General features: G+C 32.3%; 2 protein-coding genes across 2 annotated transcripts; one reads left to right on the top strand and one right to left on the bottom strand.

The window, feature by feature from the left end:
• Nucleotides 1–51: 51 nt before the first annotated feature.
• On the top strand, nt 52–14,347 carry LOC114337077 (transmembrane protein 222). The gene is made up of 2 exons (XM_028287461.2): nt 52–420; nt 14,060–14,347. Exons 1-2 carry the CDS (start codon nt 161–163, stop codon nt 14,328–14,330), a joined length of 531 nt encoding a protein of 176 aa, XP_028143262.2. The 5' UTR covers nt 52–160; the 3' UTR covers nt 14,331–14,347.
• Nucleotides 14,345–18,289, bottom strand: LOC114337076 (checkpoint protein HUS1). Its single transcript, XM_028287460.2, has 6 exons — nt 18,109–18,289; nt 17,849–18,055; nt 17,247–17,350; nt 16,657–16,761; nt 15,389–15,566; nt 14,345–15,026 (listed from the first exon to the last, which is right to left on the bottom strand). Exons 1-6 carry the CDS (start codon nt 18,158–18,160, stop codon nt 14,809–14,811), a joined length of 864 nt encoding a protein of 287 aa, XP_028143261.2. The 5' UTR covers nt 18,161–18,289; the 3' UTR covers nt 14,345–14,808.
• Nucleotides 18,290–18,362: the final 73 nt, after the last annotated feature.

The following is an 18,362-nucleotide window of genomic DNA, read 5'->3' as shown; positions in this document are numbered from 1 at the left end:
TATCGTTAAGTACCTGTGATACCTATTAAGAAGTTGACATTCCCGTCAGCTCAAATTGTCAAAATCAGCATCATGCCGTCAGCAAAAATTTTGGCATGAGTTGTCAAAAATAATGTAAATAAAAACAAATCTTCATTATATCTTTTAGCTCGCTTTTCAAATGATTGAATGTGAGTCAAGTGAAATAATGTCGGAAGAAATTGATTATTCTAGAGATAGATATCCATTTTGTATCGTGTGGACTCCAATTCCCCTGTTGACATGGTTATTTCCTCCAATAGGGCATATGGGAATAGCCCTATCTTCTGGTGTTATACGAGACTTTGCGGGACCATATTATGTTTCTGAAGATAACATGGCATTTGGAAGACCTACAAAGTTTTGGCAACTTAAACCGACACTAGTGAAAGGAGGTGTAAGGTAATAATATTATGGGTATACATAATAGTTACCTCATTTTTAAAAGGGCAGAGGCGTAGCTACCGCCGTATCAATTATACGGGGCCCCCAGCGCGGCATGTCGAAACAAAATTTCACTTACAAAAATTGAACAAAGTGTTCTACAATTATTTCACTATTAAAATGCTTTGAAACAGTATGTTGTTTGGATATCAACATTTTGGTGTAGTGGATTCTTTATCTACAGAATATACACCTATATAAATGGTATTTATCTATTATCTATTCTCTGCTCCATAAGAACAGAGCTTTTTTGTTTTCAAGCTACCTCTCATTGTCAATTCCGTTGGCTGTGTGTGAGTTATTGTATAATGTATAATGCCAAATTGCAATTTTTGTAATCGCTTTATCTTTGAAAATTAGAAACAGTACGTATTGTTTGGGTATATTTTCATATAATCTGTTCTTTATCTATAATTGTATTTTAGTATATCTACACTTCTCCAAGAAATTAACGTACCACCTTAAAAATTGGTCATTTTTAATGTCTTATACTTCCTTAACCTGTTTTCCGATTTAAGTGATTTTTTAATATGTTATAGCCGTATTCTTGAACAATATCGTTGTAATAATATTGTTGCTAAATAGGTAAATTGTCATTGTGTACCAGCTGTATACCAATCAAATTGTGATTTTTTCTTAAAGTTCGCGTCACCCTGTGTAATATTATAGCATTTATAAAATACTGAAATTAAAGCCGAACTTTAGCCTCATGTTTTCTTAACATCGATTCATTCGCTTATGTTGGATACTAAAGAAGTTGGATAATAAAGAAGTTAGGTATGTAATACTTTAACAACTAGCCTTATTTTTGATCAATACAGGGTGTTTTTAAATAAGTATGGCAAACTTTAAGGGTTAATTCTGCATGAAAAAATAATGATAATTTGCTTTATAAACGTATGTCCGAGATAGGGGGTGTTGAGATTTATCTTACAAACTGACGATTTATTTATTGCTCTAAAACCGGTTAATATATTCAAATGAAATTTGGTGGGTTCTAACAGGTAGTTATTGTGCATTTTTTAACATACAATTAAGAATTTTATGTTCACTATTGGCGCACATAAGGGTCATATTACCCGTATGCGCGCCAATGATGAATATTAAATTCCTAATTGTATATCAAAAATGCGCAATAACTACCTCTTAAAACTCACCAAATTTTACTTGCATATTTTAGCCGGTTTTAGGGCAATAAATAAAGTGTCAGATTGTAAGAAAAATTTTAACACCCCCTATCTCGGAGACGAAGCATTTGCAGACATACGTTTATAAAGCAAACGCAAACTGTCATTATTTTTTCATGCAGAATTACCCCTTAAGCGGAACACAAATTGAGTTATTGTTGGACAGATTTGATCGATGAGCAAGTCTGTTTGAACAAAAATTACGCAAAACGGAAGTGTGTGGGTTGAAAACTGTCATTCTTGCTCGCTTACAAAAATGATGCAATAATCATTTTTGTTCGAACAGACTTGCTCGTTGAAGAAAAAAAGTTAACAAAACTGTGGAGCAAGAACGCAATTTATGGGCTGCTTTAGAGTTTGCCATACTTATTTAAAAACCTCATGTATTGAAGAAAAACAAGGCTAGTTGTTAAAGTACCTAACTTTTTTATTATCCAACATAAGAATGAATAAATGAAAAGCGAATGCACCAAAAAACAGAATATTAATAAAACATGAGGCTATAATGTAGTTGGGTTTTAATTTCAGTATTTTATAAATGATAAAATATGCTACAGGGTAACGCGAACTTGAGAAAAAGTCACAGTTTGATTGGTACCCTCAGTATACAATGACAATTTACCTGTCTAGCAACAATATTATTACAGCGATATTGTTAAAGAATAAGGCTATAACACATTAAAAAAATCACTGAAATCGAACAATAGGTTTACGAAATTCGAGACATCAAAAATGACCAATTTTTAAGGTGATACGTTAATTTCTTGGAAAAGTGTATTTGCTTGCCACTCAATATACCATAAGAACAGAGTTTCTTTGTTTAAGATAATTTTCAATGTCTGTTCATCCTTGGATTGAACAAACTGAATCTATTTTCAAACAATTAGTCTCGACAATTCAAATCTATTTTTCTAGTTTGGTTTAGAGTTTATTAGGTTTATTATTATTTATATTTGGGTGTTATACGCAGAACTTATTAGTTTCTACGGTTGTATTATGTAGTGTGCAATTTATTTAAATTTTGCAATATATTTTTTTTTGTTTTATTTCATTATCTTTTATTTTGTATTAATATTGACGATTTATGTAATTTCAGTAAACTGTATTTGTTTTTGTTTTTTTTTCGACTTTTTGTAAGCTTTGTCCATAAAATTGTAAAATTTTCAGTGACAATAAAACATATTTCTATTCTATTCTATACAAGCCTTTTTGCTTCTTTTGTCGCGGGGGAAAAGGGCCCCGCGACAAACTTTGATATGTGGCCGCCCCCGTGGGGCTAGCTACACCACTGTAAAAGGGCCTATTTAATTGTATATGAGGCAACAAAGTTATTATTGAGTCGCAAATTATGTGTGAAGAAGAGTTGTAAGCTATGGTGTGCCGGCCAATTATCTAATTCTTCTCCCTCCTCTTTATAAGCAATTCTGCTTGATCATTGTCGAATTGATACCTCTATGGAAGGTTGTCCCTTAATCTTTTGCACAACCCTCTGATACTTCTTCTGCTGAATTATCTCTTGCTATTTTGACCACAGTGGTCGCCTTCCCCATTCTCTTATGTAGTTAATCTCTTCAATGCCCATTCGTTTATTCACTGTATTTTATTCTAATCTCTTTACTCCCCTTTTGATCCCTCATTGTATTTCCTGTGTAAGTCTTCTCAGTACTGTCCTACTCTCATTTCTAGTATTCTTTGTGTTGTGGCTGTGTGAGATTTACTTTTATAACCATGCATTTTGTTTTGGGAAATTAACTTGTTAAATGTTCTGGCTGTTATATTAAATTGGTGCAGTATACATTTAGACAAGGCGAAAACGGCGGGTTCGAAGGGAAAAATATTCCCATGAGATTTTTTTGCATAATCACATTCGTGAGACATCCCAGAATAAGGTTCAAGAAGTCGCCCACGTGAAAAGTGGGCCAATTTTTTTTTAACAATTTTTTTTAATCAAATTGCAAGAATCAATATTTTGGCCCGAACAATTTTTTCTTTAATTTTTTGGACCATTCTGAACAAAAAAGATCTCTTATAATTTTTCTCTAAAGTTGATTGTTTTCAACTTATAAGCAATTTAAAATTGAAAAAAACGAAAAATGACGATTTTCAAGGCTTAATAACTCGGTTAAAAGTTATTATTATGAAAGTCAATATATGACTAAATCAAAGTTTAAAGCCCCCCCTACAAGATCCTGAAGAAATTTTTGTCATTATTTTATTACTAAGCTGCTATTTTTAAATAAAAATAATAAGCGCCATGCATGTGTGCGGCCACTGTAAATGCTGAGTGCGAGAGAAAAGCCATTCCAGCAGTCCAATTGTGCATCTTGCTCGCACTCATATTTACAACCGCGTCAATACGATCTAACGGCTCATTGTTTTTAATTAAAAATAACAGCTTAGTAGTAAATTAATGACACAGATTTCTTCAGGATCATGTAGCGGAGACTTTAAACTTTGATTTAGTCGCTTTCTGACTTTCATAATAATAATTTTTAACCGAGTTATTAAGTCTTAAAAATGGCCATTTTCGCGTTTTTCAAATTTTAAATTGCTTATAACTCGAAAAAGATCAACTTTAGAGAAAAATTATAAGAGACCTTCTTTGTCCAGAATGGCCCAAAAAACCTAAAAAAATTAGTGCGGGCCAAAAATATCGATTTTTGCAATTTGATTAAAAAAAATTGGCCCACTTTTCACGTGGGCGACTTCTTGAACCTTATTCTGGGACGTCTCACGAATGTGATTATGCAAAAATATCTCATGGGAATATTTTTCCCAACGAACCCGCCGTTTCCGCCTTGTCTAATTGTAAATCGTCTTCTATTAGTATTGCCTCATCTACATAGCAGATCAGATGTTGTTTTCCCCACATTTGGTATCATTTTTTAGTTCTTACTTTTTTTATTATTTTATCGGTGATCAGTTTGAACAATAGAGGACTCAGGGAATCCCCTGACTTACCAAATTGGTAGCTTCTAGTGGATCAGCTAGTTCTTTTTCTACTTTTGTGTTGTTCTGGTAGATTTTTTTTGTCAAATGTCCTCTTAAGGTCCAAGAAACATAAATTTGCTAGTTTGTTGTATTTTTCTTATACTTGACTGATCAGTGCATAGTATTCTCAACCAAAAACCTTGTTCTTCTGTTAGTGTTACAATTTCATTCAGTTTGTTATTACTTTGGTTGTTAATTTTAATGCTGTGTCTATTCAATTATAGACCTGGATCCCGCGTAAGAAAAAAAAGTTGATTAATAGCAAGCTGACAATTTCTTAATAGCTTAACGGTGTCTAGTCGGACAAACTTTGATGCACGGGAACACTGGAACAGGGGAAGTTTTAATTGTGGAGCATGATAAACGTGTCATCCTGACAAGTTTATGATTGTGAAAAATAGCAAGTTGTTTTTAAGTTTATTCAATAGCCAACGTTATATAATATATGAAAAAATGTTTGTCCGACAAAAATGTTGGGCATTTTAACGAGTCCGACACGTAGAACATGTCACATCACAGGAAAAATGTTGGTGATAAATAGCAGTCTGATTTTTGCATGAGTGTTTAATGAAAGGTTAAAAAATCAATTGGAAGTTCTGTCCGACAAAATTAATGGGAAGTTTTCGTAGTCCGACATTCTAAACATGTAAGATATAGACAAAAATGTTGGTAATAAATAACAAGCTAATTTTGATTTTGTTATGTACAAATTATATTTTGTAACACAAAAAGTTATATGTCGGACAAAAAGTTTGGGAAAATCTAAGGAAATGAATAAAAAATAATTTTTTCAGAATGACTTAGTCGCATATTGATAAAGCTATTTTAGTTTTATATTATTATTTATATCCACATACTTGCATTTACATATATGTACCTATATACATGCACACTCCAAAAACAGTGAGGTAAGTATCAATGCATGTATATATTGCAAAAAAAATATTTTTTTGGTGGAATTTGTTCTAGGTATTCTCAAAATGATAATAAAAAGTGTCATAGAACACGTGAAAGCAATATTTTAGGGTTTTCTAATTAGGCGCAAAAGAAAGTATGGAAAATTTCCTACAAAAAATGTTATATTCATTTTTTTTTATAATCACATCTTAACCCTGTAAACGACGTTGAAAAATGTGAAGAGTGTAAAAATTCGGTGCTTATAAGCATAGACGTAAATATGACACATGCTTAGAAGTATGGGTAGGTATGTATAAATAATATAATATGTATAATAGAAGGCTGCATTTGTCTGTGTGACACTTTGTGCTCTATACTACACAAAGTACTATTTAAAAGTATATAGTCTTCGACGTTCTTTTTGTCTCGTGTGTTGGAAATTTATATTAACTATGGAGTGTTTTTGTATCTATTTTTGAGTGTGAACAGTTTAAATTTGAAGCCACCAAACAATTCGACGGAACATTTTTGAGTAATTGTCGAACATTTTACAAAGTTCGTAAAATACTTGGTCCTTAATTCAATGAGGATCAGTTGTCAGATAATTGTGAAAATTTTTCGTGCTATAATGCATTTTGAGTTAAAACAAGCTTGATTGAAGAAGGGTATCTAAATAAATTATTTATTAAAATTTTATATCGTATTTTTTTTCAAATTTCTACAAATGAAATATATAATGTAATATGTCACATGGGTAGACATAATTTTCTGCCAAAATAAATCGATTAGTTTAAATTTGAAGTTATGATATTGCAATTTATTATGAATTATTGTCAAAAGTGACAGTTTTTAAATGGCAATGTATTCATAGACATAAGGGTAGACAGGGAATACAGAGCAAAAAGTCGATCAGTGGTCTATCTATCTCTTAACCAAGCGATCCCGCGCATGTGAAAGACAAAGATGGCTAGACCACTCAATCCATAGTATTGGCGTTACACCTCGATGCACAGAGTGGTCCTTACTTTGCCTAATCTACTAGTTAGAATGTATTACGTATTACAGTGAGGTACCTAAATGATGTTGAGATAAATCGAAAGATATCGATTGTAATTGATTGTATTTTTGATATAGAATAATCACCCGTTATTGAAATTTCAAAAATTATTTTTTTAAATTGTCCGACTACGAAATCTACCCCTTATACACTCCTGGCCAAAAAAACCTGGACACCTTGAAAATAGGTCATATTTGATGTCACGTATCTTCTAAACCTGTTGTCCGATTTTAGTGATTTTTTTAATATATTATAGCCTTATTCTTTAACAATATCGCTGTGATAATATTGTTGCTAGACCGGTAAATTGTCATTGTATACCGGGTGTATCAATCAAACTGTGTTTTTTTCTCAAAGTTCGCCACACCCTGTAGAATATTCTAGCAATTATAAAATACTAGAATTAAAACCCAACTATAGACTCATGTTTTCTTAACATTTTGTTGTTTGATTCATTCTCTTATGTTGGATAATAAAAAAGTTAGGTACTTTAACAACTAGCCATGTTTTTCACCAATACAGGGAGATTTTAAATAAATATAACAAACTTTAAGGGGTAATTTGCATGAAAAAATAATGACAGTTTGCTTTATAAACGTATGTTCGCAAATGCTTTGTTTCTGAGATACAGGGTGTTGAAATTTTTCTTACAAACTGACGGTTTATGTATTGCTCTAAAACCGGTTGAGATATGAAAATTAAATTTGGTGGGTTTTAAGAGGTAGCTATTTCGCATTTTTTGACATACAACTAAGAATTTTGTATTCACCAAAGGCGCGTATACGGGTAATATGACCCGTACGTGTAATGGTCTGAACTTTTTATAGAAAAAATTGGTAAACCACTGAGATATTTTAAATTAAAAATCATTTTTCTATTCCTCGTTAAATTTGCAACAAAAAACCTTTTTTGCCTTTTTTTCATGTGAGGCGCTGTTTTTATGCAAAAAAATGAAAACATCTTAATGTTTACACAGTACCCTCCTGGTTAAAAAAATTCCGGACACTTGCATTTTGTACGTTTATTAAAATGCTCTATCTGCTAAGGGGTTTAAATGGGGGGGGGGGGGAATAAATATAAATAATAAAAATAATTTATTTAAAACACTAAAAAGTAATAATAGGGAAAATAAGTAACCCACAAGAAAGTAATAAACAACGCAAAAAATTAACATTTTTGGAAAAATTAAAGAAAAGAAAAAATAACATTTTAATTGCCCACAGTTGACTATTCTTTTGGTTTAGTACCGGGTATTGCCTCCTCTACATCTGCGGAGGCTTTCAATCCGCCTAGGCATAACGTCCCATAAATGTTCTATTGGATTCGTGTCAGGACTACAAGCGGGCCAATCCAAAACTGGAATTTCGACAGTATTTAGGTAGTCCATGACGATTCGCGCAGTATGTGGACGCGCATTATCCTGCATAAATAAGAAATTATCCCCAACGAAAGGGGCGTAGGGGACAACATTCTCCTCTAGACACTGTCGTATATATCTATCTGCTGTCAGAGTTCCATGTTCGATCAAAATTAATTCGGTGCGTCCATGGAAAGAAATACCTGCCCATACCATAACACCTCCGCCACCAAACGGCGTTCTGGGTGAAATACAGCAAGGTGCAAATCGTTCTCCGGGTCTCCTCCATACACGTTCGCGTCCGTCTGGAGATCTTAAGCAAAAACGGGACTCGTCAGAAAAATTACATCACTCCATCGCTGAACAGTCCAGTCTCTGTGGTCATTCGCAAATCTCATCCTGTTAGCCCGATGAGCTGCTGTTAATTTAAGGCATGCTACTGGCTTATGAGAGCGTAAACCACTTTCATGCAGAACTCTTCTTACAGTTCGTCCAGAAATCAGATCAAATCGTCGTCAGTTTGTAAAAAAAATTTCAACACCCTGTATCTCAGAAACGAAGCATTTGCGATACGTTTATAAAGCAAACTGTCATTATTTTTTCATTCAAAGTACCCCTTAAAGTTTGTTATACTTATTTAAAATCTCCCTGTATTGATGAAAAACATGGCTAGTTGTTAAAGTACCTAACTTTTATATTATCCAACATAAGAGAATGAATCGAAAAACAGAATGTTAAGAAAACATGAGGCTATAGCTGGGTTTTAATTTTAGTATTTTATTAATGCTATAATATTCTACAGGGTGTGGCGAACTTTGAGAAAAAAACACAGTTTTATTGATACACCTGGTATACAATGACAATTTACCTGTCTAGCAATAATATTATCACAGCGATATTGCTAAAGAACAAGGCTATAACATATTAAAAAAATCACTAAACTCGGACCACAGGTTTAGGAGATACGTGACATCAAAAATGATCTATTTTTAAGGTGTCCAGGTTTTTTTGGCCAGGAGTGTATTTTTCCGACAACAGTCACTCTTTGTAAGGAATAATTTACTTAATTAAATTTCGTTTTTGTCGGAAAGCTATTTATCACCAGCATTTTTGTCTATATCTTACATGTTTAGAATGTCGGACTACGAAATCTTCCCATTAATTTTGTCGGACAGAACTTCCAATTGATTTTTTAACCTTTCATTAAACTCTCATGCAAAAAGCAGACTGCTATTTATCACCAACATTTTTCCTGTGATGTGACATGTTCTACGTGTCAGACTCGTTAAAATGCCCAACATTTTTGTCGGACACACATTTTTCCATATATTATATAACGTTGGCTATTGAATAAACTTAAAAACAACTTGCTATTTTTCACAATCATATAAACTTGTCAGGACGACACGTTTATCATGCTCCACAATTAAAACTTCCCCTGTTCCAGTATTCCTGTGCATCAAAGTTTGTCTGGCTAGACACCGTTAAGCTATTAACAAGTTTTCAGCTTGCTATTATTCAACTTTTTTTTCTTACGCGGGATCCAGGTCTATTAATTCTTATGTAATTCTCCAGGTTCGATATGTCTCGCTTTTTGAAGAGAGGTATTAGGATGCTTGATCTTCATTCTTGTGGTATTCTGTTTTGTTCTGTTCTACTATTTTTTGGATTAGTTTTAATAGTTGTTTGATCAGATCTGTTAGTGTTCATTTCTATCCTCTCTCCTAGTGATTATTTTGGGCATTAATTATGTTATTTTTGACTTTTCAGCTTTCTTAGATGTTATTGTTTTCTAATATTTTATTCTGAGTATTTCATGGATTCCGTATTTAGTCTTTCGACTCTGATTCTTGTTTGTATTGGTGCGCTCTCTTGTATATGAAATATTTCATGATTCTTAATTTACATAATAGTAGGCTATGGTTACTACCAAGTTGATTATTTTTAATGGATGTAGGTATATCTCTGTTGGTTATAACATAACATATCATAGATTTTTGTCCAAGGGTGTTATTAAATTTATTTTGATTTATACAGGGTGTTTCATTGGCAAACGGAAATACTTTAACAGTGAATAGAGGTCACCGAGTCGGTTCTAGATATACTACATTTTTTGCCCTGCCGACTTTTATAATCGAGTTACAGGATGTTTTATCGATTTTGCCCATTTCTTTCCTAAGCCATAACTTTAGAACCACCCTGTATATTTTTTTGATATTTGGTACACATATGTCTTATTCAAAACCCAAACGACGGACATACTAACCATAAGAAAAATCCAGGTCCGGATTCACAAAAAATTATAAAGTATTTGTGACCTTAAAACAACACCCTGTATATTCAAATTTTTAAAATCTGTTTGCATATTTGAAAAGAGCACAAAAAAATAAGTTTAATGGTTCGCTTCAATTTTTCGGCCAGACAATTTTATGACTTTAATTTTGAAATTATATTGAATTTTTTAAGAACTCTGACATTAAAAAGCAGATATTATTAACTTTTAGTTATAAATGATTAAAGTTAATGACTAAATACTCATTTTAAAAATAATCAATACTTATTTATCACATTGGAACGACCCAATTACTAATGACAAGAAAAATCCAGGTCCGGATTAACAAAAAACTATAAAGTAATTGTGACCTTGAACCAACACCCTGTATATTGAAATTTTGAAAATTTGTCTGCGCATTTTAATAGAGCATAAAAACTGTGATTATAGGTTCATTTTAATGTTTTCGCCGTTGATTTAATTACATCAATTTTGAAATTATATTAAAATTTTAAAGAACTGACATTAAAAACCAGGCATGTATTATTAACTTTTAATAATTTAATGTTAATGAATCAATAGTTATTTTAAAAATACTTAATACTTGTTTATTATGCTGGCTTCATGGATTTTCTCGATTTGTAGCTGTATGCACATCATTAAAAATTAGAATTGCGAGAATTGGGATATTTTAATGATTTAGTAAAGAATTAAAAAAACAGCTATATCTAATACAAAAAATTCGTTTAAACAATTCAACAATTTAACATAAATTAAAAATATTTGAACTATAACAGTTGCTCAAAATGTCCGCCATTTTGTTTGATGCATTTCCTTGCTCGTTTTAAAAGATTTCGAATCGATTTTCTAATTACATTGGGATTGTTCTTCATTTTTCTGGCAGCTTCATGTGACCTTGACAGAATTAATCAATATGATTTCAAAATTGCTGTAATTAAATTATCTGCGCAAAAATTGACATTCACCTTTAACGCAGTTTTTGATGCACTTTTAAAATACGCAAACAAATTTTCAAAATTTCAATATACAGGGTGTTGTTTCAAGGTCCCAATTACTTTATAGTTTTTTGTTAATCCGGGTCATTAGTAATTGGGCCGTTCCAATGTGGTAAATAAGTATTGATTATTTTTAAAATGAGTATTTATTCATTAACTTTAATAATTTATAACTAAAAGTTAATAATACCTGCTTTTTAATGTCAGAGTTCTTAAAAAATTCAATATAATTTCAAAATTAAAGTCATAAAATTGTCGGGCCGAAAAATTAAAGCAAACCATTAAACTTAATTTTTTGTGCTCTTTTCAAATATAAAAACAGATTTTCAAAATTTGAATATACAGGGTGTTGTTTTAAGGTCACAATTACTTTATAATTTTTTGTTAATCCGGACCTGGATTTTTCTTATGGTTAGTATGTCGGTCGTTTGGGTTTTCATGAGACATATGTGTACCAAATATCAAAAAAATATACAGGGTGGTTCTAAAGTTACGGCTTAGGAAAGAAATGGGCAAAATCAATAAAACACCCTGTAACTCAGTTATAAAAGTCAGTAGGGCAAAAAATGTAGTATATCTAGAACCGGCTCGGTGACCTCTATTCACCATTAAAGTATTTCCGTTTCCCAATGAAACACCCTGTATATTTTCTTACTTACTTAATCCAGAACTTGTCTACATTTTGGTGCGAGTTATTACGGAGTTAGGTTCTCCGTCGTTTTCTTCCACATTTCCTTCTATCCATGGCCAATGCTTTCCTTCCATTTTATTTTTTTTTGTCGGCCGCTTCCCTCACTTCTTCTGTCCACGTCTTTCTTGGTCTTCCTCTCTTCTTTCTTCCCATATCTCTCGCTTCATATATCTGTCTTACTATTTTTTCTTCTCCTCTTCTCAGTACATGTCCGAGCCATCTAAGTTGTCCTTGTTCGATTGTTGTTGTAACTGGGTGTATTTTCAGATTTTCTCTAAAGGTTTGATTTCTAATTTTATCTTTCCTTATTTTTCCCTCTATTTTTCTCAAAAATCTCATTTCTGTGCTTATTAGTCTATTCTTTTGCCTTTTTGTTAATGCCCAAGATTCACAGGCATAGGTTAGAGTGGGCTTCACATTTTTTTTTCATTTTTATATTCTCAGGTATTTTTTTCTTTTTTAAAAAGTTACTCTTAATAATATTGTACAGCTTACCAGTCTTTGCAATTCTTTCATTTATATCATCTTCTAATTTTCCATCCCGGCTTATGATTACCCCCAAATACTTATATCTGTCTACCTGTTCAAGTTGCTTGCCGTCTACTTATATATTATGTTTTCCTTTTTGTCTTCCAATTATCATTGTTTTTGAGTTTCTGTTTATTTTCATGTTTCTGATTTTTAGCTCTTCATACAGTATGTTTATATTTTCTTGTAATTGTTTTTCGGACTCCCCAATAATAACCAGGTCATCTGCATAGCATAGTTCTGTTATTTGTATCATTCTCAACTTAAAATATCCTACATTATGTTTTCTCCATTTGTGTTTGCATTCTTTTATTACGTCATCTAGTACTAGGTTAAAGAATAGTGGGCTCAGGACACAACCCTGTTTTAATCCAATGTTGCTGTCGAACATTTTTGATTTTTCATTTCTTGTCCTTACATAGCTTTTTGTTTTTTCGTATAGACTCTGGATGCATCTTATTAGATCTTGTTCAATTATTCTCTTATCTTCTTTTAGTGCCTATTCGTTTCGAATATTGGCGATCATTCTGGCTATAATTATTTTATTAACTGATGCTTTAAATAGATTAGTTATTGTTGTGGAGAACCATTTCCTCAGGTTCTTTAACCATGATATTCTTCTTCTCCCAATTCCTCGCTTTCCGAATACTTTACCTTGAAGGATTACCTTCAGTAATCTGTATTTAGTGCCGTTTCTCATTATGTGTCCGAGATATTCTAACTTTCTCCTTTTAATGGTATACATCACCTCTCTTTCTTTGCTCACTTTTCGTAATACGGTCTCGTTGGTTATCTTGTCCATCCATGATATCCTTAGCCAAGCCGCACACCAAAGAAACATGAAACGAAAAACATGAAACATGAAACGAAAAACATGTTTCATGAAAAGAAAACACTGCTAAAAACATCTCAAAGTCCGCCTACTAATGAAACGAGTGTGATTCATGCTCATGACACATTTTTATTTTCGAAGAGTCTCATAAATGGCCGGATATATATTTGTTTAGCAGTGGTTTATTTCCATGAAACGTAATTTACGTTTCATGTTTCTTTGATGTGCGGCCGGGCTTAGGATTCGCCTGTGTAACCACATCTCGAAGGCTTCAAGTTTTTTCTCCATTGCTTCACTGGGTGTCCAGGATTCAACTCCGTAATACAATATTGAGAAGATATAACATCGTAGGAGCCTTATTTTTATCTCCAGATTAAGGTTGTGGCTTTTAAAGAGTTTGGCCATGTTATTGAATGCACTCCTGGCCTTCTCTATTCTCTTTTCTAGTATTTTCCAAATATCTTCTCTTTTAATTCTGTCAAAAGCTTTTTCCATATCTATGAAACATGCATGTATTTCTTTTTCTGATTTAAGAGCTTTTTCTGCTATTTGTCTCATTATAAAAATCTGATCGTTCGTCCCTCTTTCTTTTCTGAAACCACTCTGGCTCTCCTCAAAGGTGTTTTCTAGTTTTTCTCGTAGCCTGTTTTCTAGTATACTAGCATAAAGTTTTCCTACTGTGCTTCCAAGTATTATTCCTCTATAGTTTGAGCATTCTTATATATTTTCTTATTATTCAATAAACAGATTTGTATTTTCTGTTTTGTAGTTCATGGGATGCAGCAGTGACAGAAGCATCAGATATCTACAAAGGGAGGATGCATAACTTGTGCTGTGATAACTGTCATTCCCATGTTGCTACTGCTTTAAATCTCATGCAGTATGAAAACTCATCCAGTTGGAATATGGTGAAATTGGCATTTTTGATGCTAATACATGGAAAGTATGTTTCCGTTGCAGGATTTTTGAAAACATGGATACCATTTTTACTCATTTGTACATTAATTTTAGTAACTTATTCTTTATCAGTAGGTTTTTAAATGAAATATTGAAAGACTTTATTTGTTTTATTTATGAAAGTAAACAAACTAGATGTTATAAAAATATTTTAGAAATATTTGGATTAATAAATTAGGTACTATATATCAAACAATCATTCAAACATTTTCCTTGTGTCATCTGAAATAAAAAAATTCTATTTTCTCTATTTAACATGATGATTGAGAGATACAAACAAATAATGATATTTACACCATAACGAAGTTCAAGAAATGTTTGATAAGTCACATTGTTAACTTAGTTGTTATAGCCACTTATATTTAAACAAAATTGAAAAAACAAAATTGAAAGTATGACAACACAATTATATTTCCAGAAGAAAGAGGTCAATTAGAAACCTCACACAGTTCTAATATTGAATTTGAGATATGATGTAGGTCCAAGGAGATCAGAATCAACTTTTTGTGTCCATGATAGGAAGATAGAGGAACCAATATTGTCTTATTAAGAACTGTTTTTTTAAGCTGCTAATTCAGTCAAAAATACTTGTATTGATAACGCTCCTGGCTGTTCCATATACAACTTTACCATTTTTCCATGGACTATGCTACATAGTGTTCTACAATTACTTATTTGTAATCCAGTGAGAAACATTAAAAACTTTTTTATTTCAATGGTTGAAGAAATTAAATTTAGATCTTCTCCATCATCATCATCGGTTGTAGGAATTTGGCCAACTAAAAAATAAATAAAACTCTAGTAACAAACTTATGGATATGGCAATAAAAAGATAAAAAATGATGGCAAGTTATAACAGGGACTTTCAATACTTTTTCAAAATAAACTATTTCAATAACTTGTCTATTTTTCTTTAGTTTTTAGCATTATTCCTGTCTTGACCATGTACACCATGGAAGAATGCTGATTCTTCTCCATTCGCACTAATAGATGTGCCATATCAAAAATGTTCCAGAAGACTTGTGCACCATAGGCCAAGACTGTGGAAAAAACTTATGAGGAAGCCAAAAAGTGTAAAACAATTGCTGAATAAGCAACAACTGAGATTAGAAATCATGCTAAATAGCAGAAATTTCCTTACCTGCAAAGCTCTGAACACTTAAATCTGTAAAATGGGCTGCAACGTTAACTACATTGGTCTTAATTTGGAATGTTAGCCTACCATTTTTGTTAGCACTAACTATAAGGCTGTGACTCATGTTTCTTAACCTCTCTACTATGTTTTTAAGTGCTTTTAAATTTGGCATTTGTATGGAAACCTAAAAAATAACAAAACTTAAGTGGATATAATGAGCCATTAATAGCCAGAGTGGAAAGATAGATTTTATTGTATATAAAGGTAGAACAATGGGATATAGTAGAAGTGGATATATATCTTCACATAATATCATAAATATATCCTATACAAAATAAGGGAAATCATAAACAAACGAGGGAAGGAGACTAATCAAGTTTATTGACAAGAACAAACTAACAGAAGAATTAGAGGGACTGAGGGAACATCGACACAATTTTGAAGCTGATCTAAAAATCAAGGAGCTAGCCGAGAGATGTTGCTCAAAGGGAAGAAAAATGTCGCCCGGGCATACTTGTGGAAAGCTACCTTAGAAGGTATAAGAAGAAATTACAACGAATTAAGACGAAAAGTCACTAGAGGCAGGAAAAAGATCTAAACACAAGGAAAGCTCCCGGACCTGACAGAATTGTGCCAGAAATATAAAGACCATTATTGAAGAAAATGCTGAATGGGTGGCAAACATATTGGACAAAAGAAATAATAGATATGTGTTTAAAAGGACTAATAAATACACAATGAACTAAATGAATAAGACAAAGAATTTAATACCACTCAGGCAAGAAGAAGTATGTAAATTTTGTGCAATAAAAAAGTGTAAAAGATGTTGGCCAAGGACTTTTAAATCACTATTTGTAGCAACAATCTATGAAACCAGATATAAATGATGAGTGGGATAATTTCTTCTTCTTGTAGTGCCTAGCTGTTTCGGATGTTGACGACCATAATGGCATTTGGGATAATTTGAGAACGAAAAAGCTGGTATAAGACTACTAAACAAGGAGAAGAAAACATGAACCAGGAAAGGAATATGACAATGGAATCAGGAAGTGAAAAATTCAGTAACTGAAAAGAAAGGAACATGTCACAATACATACAAAATAAAACAGAGAAAACCAAAGAAATATAGGATTAAGAAATCTTGAAAAGAAGCTATAAGATTTTAGGAATGATAAACAAAAAACTGCTTACTTAGAAGTAATTAACAAATAATGAATGCAAAATATGAACACTAGCTCTAGAAGTTGTATATAATTTGATATTGATTCACTTACATGAAAATCATTAAATCTGGGTTCCTCATAATCACTCCAATGTTTTCTTGAAATTACCTCTACTGGTATGTCATGAACAACTTGGCTGGAAATTTCTTCAGCAACCTAAAAGGTGTAACTCTTATTTTGCTTTATTGTATTAATGTATTTATGGTGGATAACCAAAAAGTTCCAGGAGTAGTATTTAAAAACTTTATGTAACATTATTTCCTTTATACTACTACTTTGGCATATGAACTACGTGCAGGTCTGAGATTATCAGTTTAAGCTCTTTAGTATTCCAGGCAGGACAGCTAGGTGTAGAAAAGCTCATCCCGAAACAGTATATCCTAAATTTAATAGGGAAGTTCCTAAAAGTGTATAGGAGTCTTGTGAAAATATTCATCTGCTGCTATATTGACAGGCAATTTAAAGTCTTAACTGGAACTTATTAACTAGTCCTCTTAGGGACCGTTCAAGTATTACGTAACGCAGGTAGGGGGAAGGGTCAAAAATTGCGTTACACAATAGTTAGTGTGTTACATAATGGGGTGGGGGTCAAAAATCACGTTACGTAATACTTGAACGCTCCCTTATGTGGTATTACTTACCAAATCCATTTCCAATGTAAGGCAAGGAGATTGTTTATTGGTTAGCTTGATTTTGAGTGTTTTAACTACTTGCTTTAAAATTGAAAGAGAACGAGCTAACAAACCTAAAAAGTACTACAATAAGAATAATAAATATACAGGGGAATATTTGGCAGTCATTAATGAGTGTAGAATTGTTCAAATATTTATATTTAACTACACATTAACTAATTCAGGAGCTTAGAAGAGTAAGGGTGAACTGCAAAAACCATGTTTCGGGAAAACTGAGTTAAAGTTTACAAACATGTTAGAATAGTAAGAGCGAACAACTAAAGCTACAGAAACACCAGTGGGTTACAGAGGAGAAGGAGCGGAAAAAGCCTGTGGGTTCGTCCTTGCTCTTCCAGAGGATTGTGCAGTTTAGTTTCAGACATGAATGGATTGGTATATTATTTCTTACAGAATTTTAAGAGTATGAAGTTCAAAACATGCTGATATAATATACAGACCCATTCTTTAAAAGTAATGTGAGGAAGATAAGACTGACTATCTTTGAAACGACCATTTTGCGAGTTCGCCCTTACTCTTCCAAGCTACTGAATTGCTATAACATTAAAATATACCTGTTGAAAACTCTAAATAAATTTCATTATATTGATCATTAACACCAACAACATTATACTCTTTGAAATAAAAATTTACAGGTAATTCACACCACACCAAAGGACGTCGAGGTCCTGATTCCTCTTCAGATATTATATAATATACTTTTCTTGTTGTTATCCTCATGATGCATTCTTTGGAGAATTTAGATAGACTTAAAGAAATATCTAAAAAAAAATGTGTTTTAATGTATTTTTTAGCGCTACTTTTAATTATTTACTCATGAAATCTCTCATGGCTAGGCCATCGGTAATTACTGCCCGAAACTTCATTTTTAATGACTTGTATTACTTAATTCTTTATTTTAAAAATTAATTTTATAGGTAATCTTAGCAAATACCATGACCCAAGTACCCAAGTTTTGAAATCTGTTTGTTTACAAGAATTGACAAGACAAGACAAGATGATTAGTGTAGTGTAATGAAAACAAGTATCAAGCAAGAAGAGTGTCAAAAATTAACATTCTGTGGTCAT

Source organism: Diabrotica virgifera, chromosome 5 (genome assembly GCF_917563875.1).
Source record: "Diabrotica virgifera virgifera chromosome 5, PGI_DIABVI_V3a".
In the NCBI taxonomy this organism is placed as follows: Eukaryota; Metazoa; Arthropoda; class Insecta; order Coleoptera; family Chrysomelidae; genus Diabrotica; species Diabrotica virgifera.
Note: the sequence above shows the minus strand (reverse complement) of the source record. Positions and strands in the feature narration are given on the sequence as shown.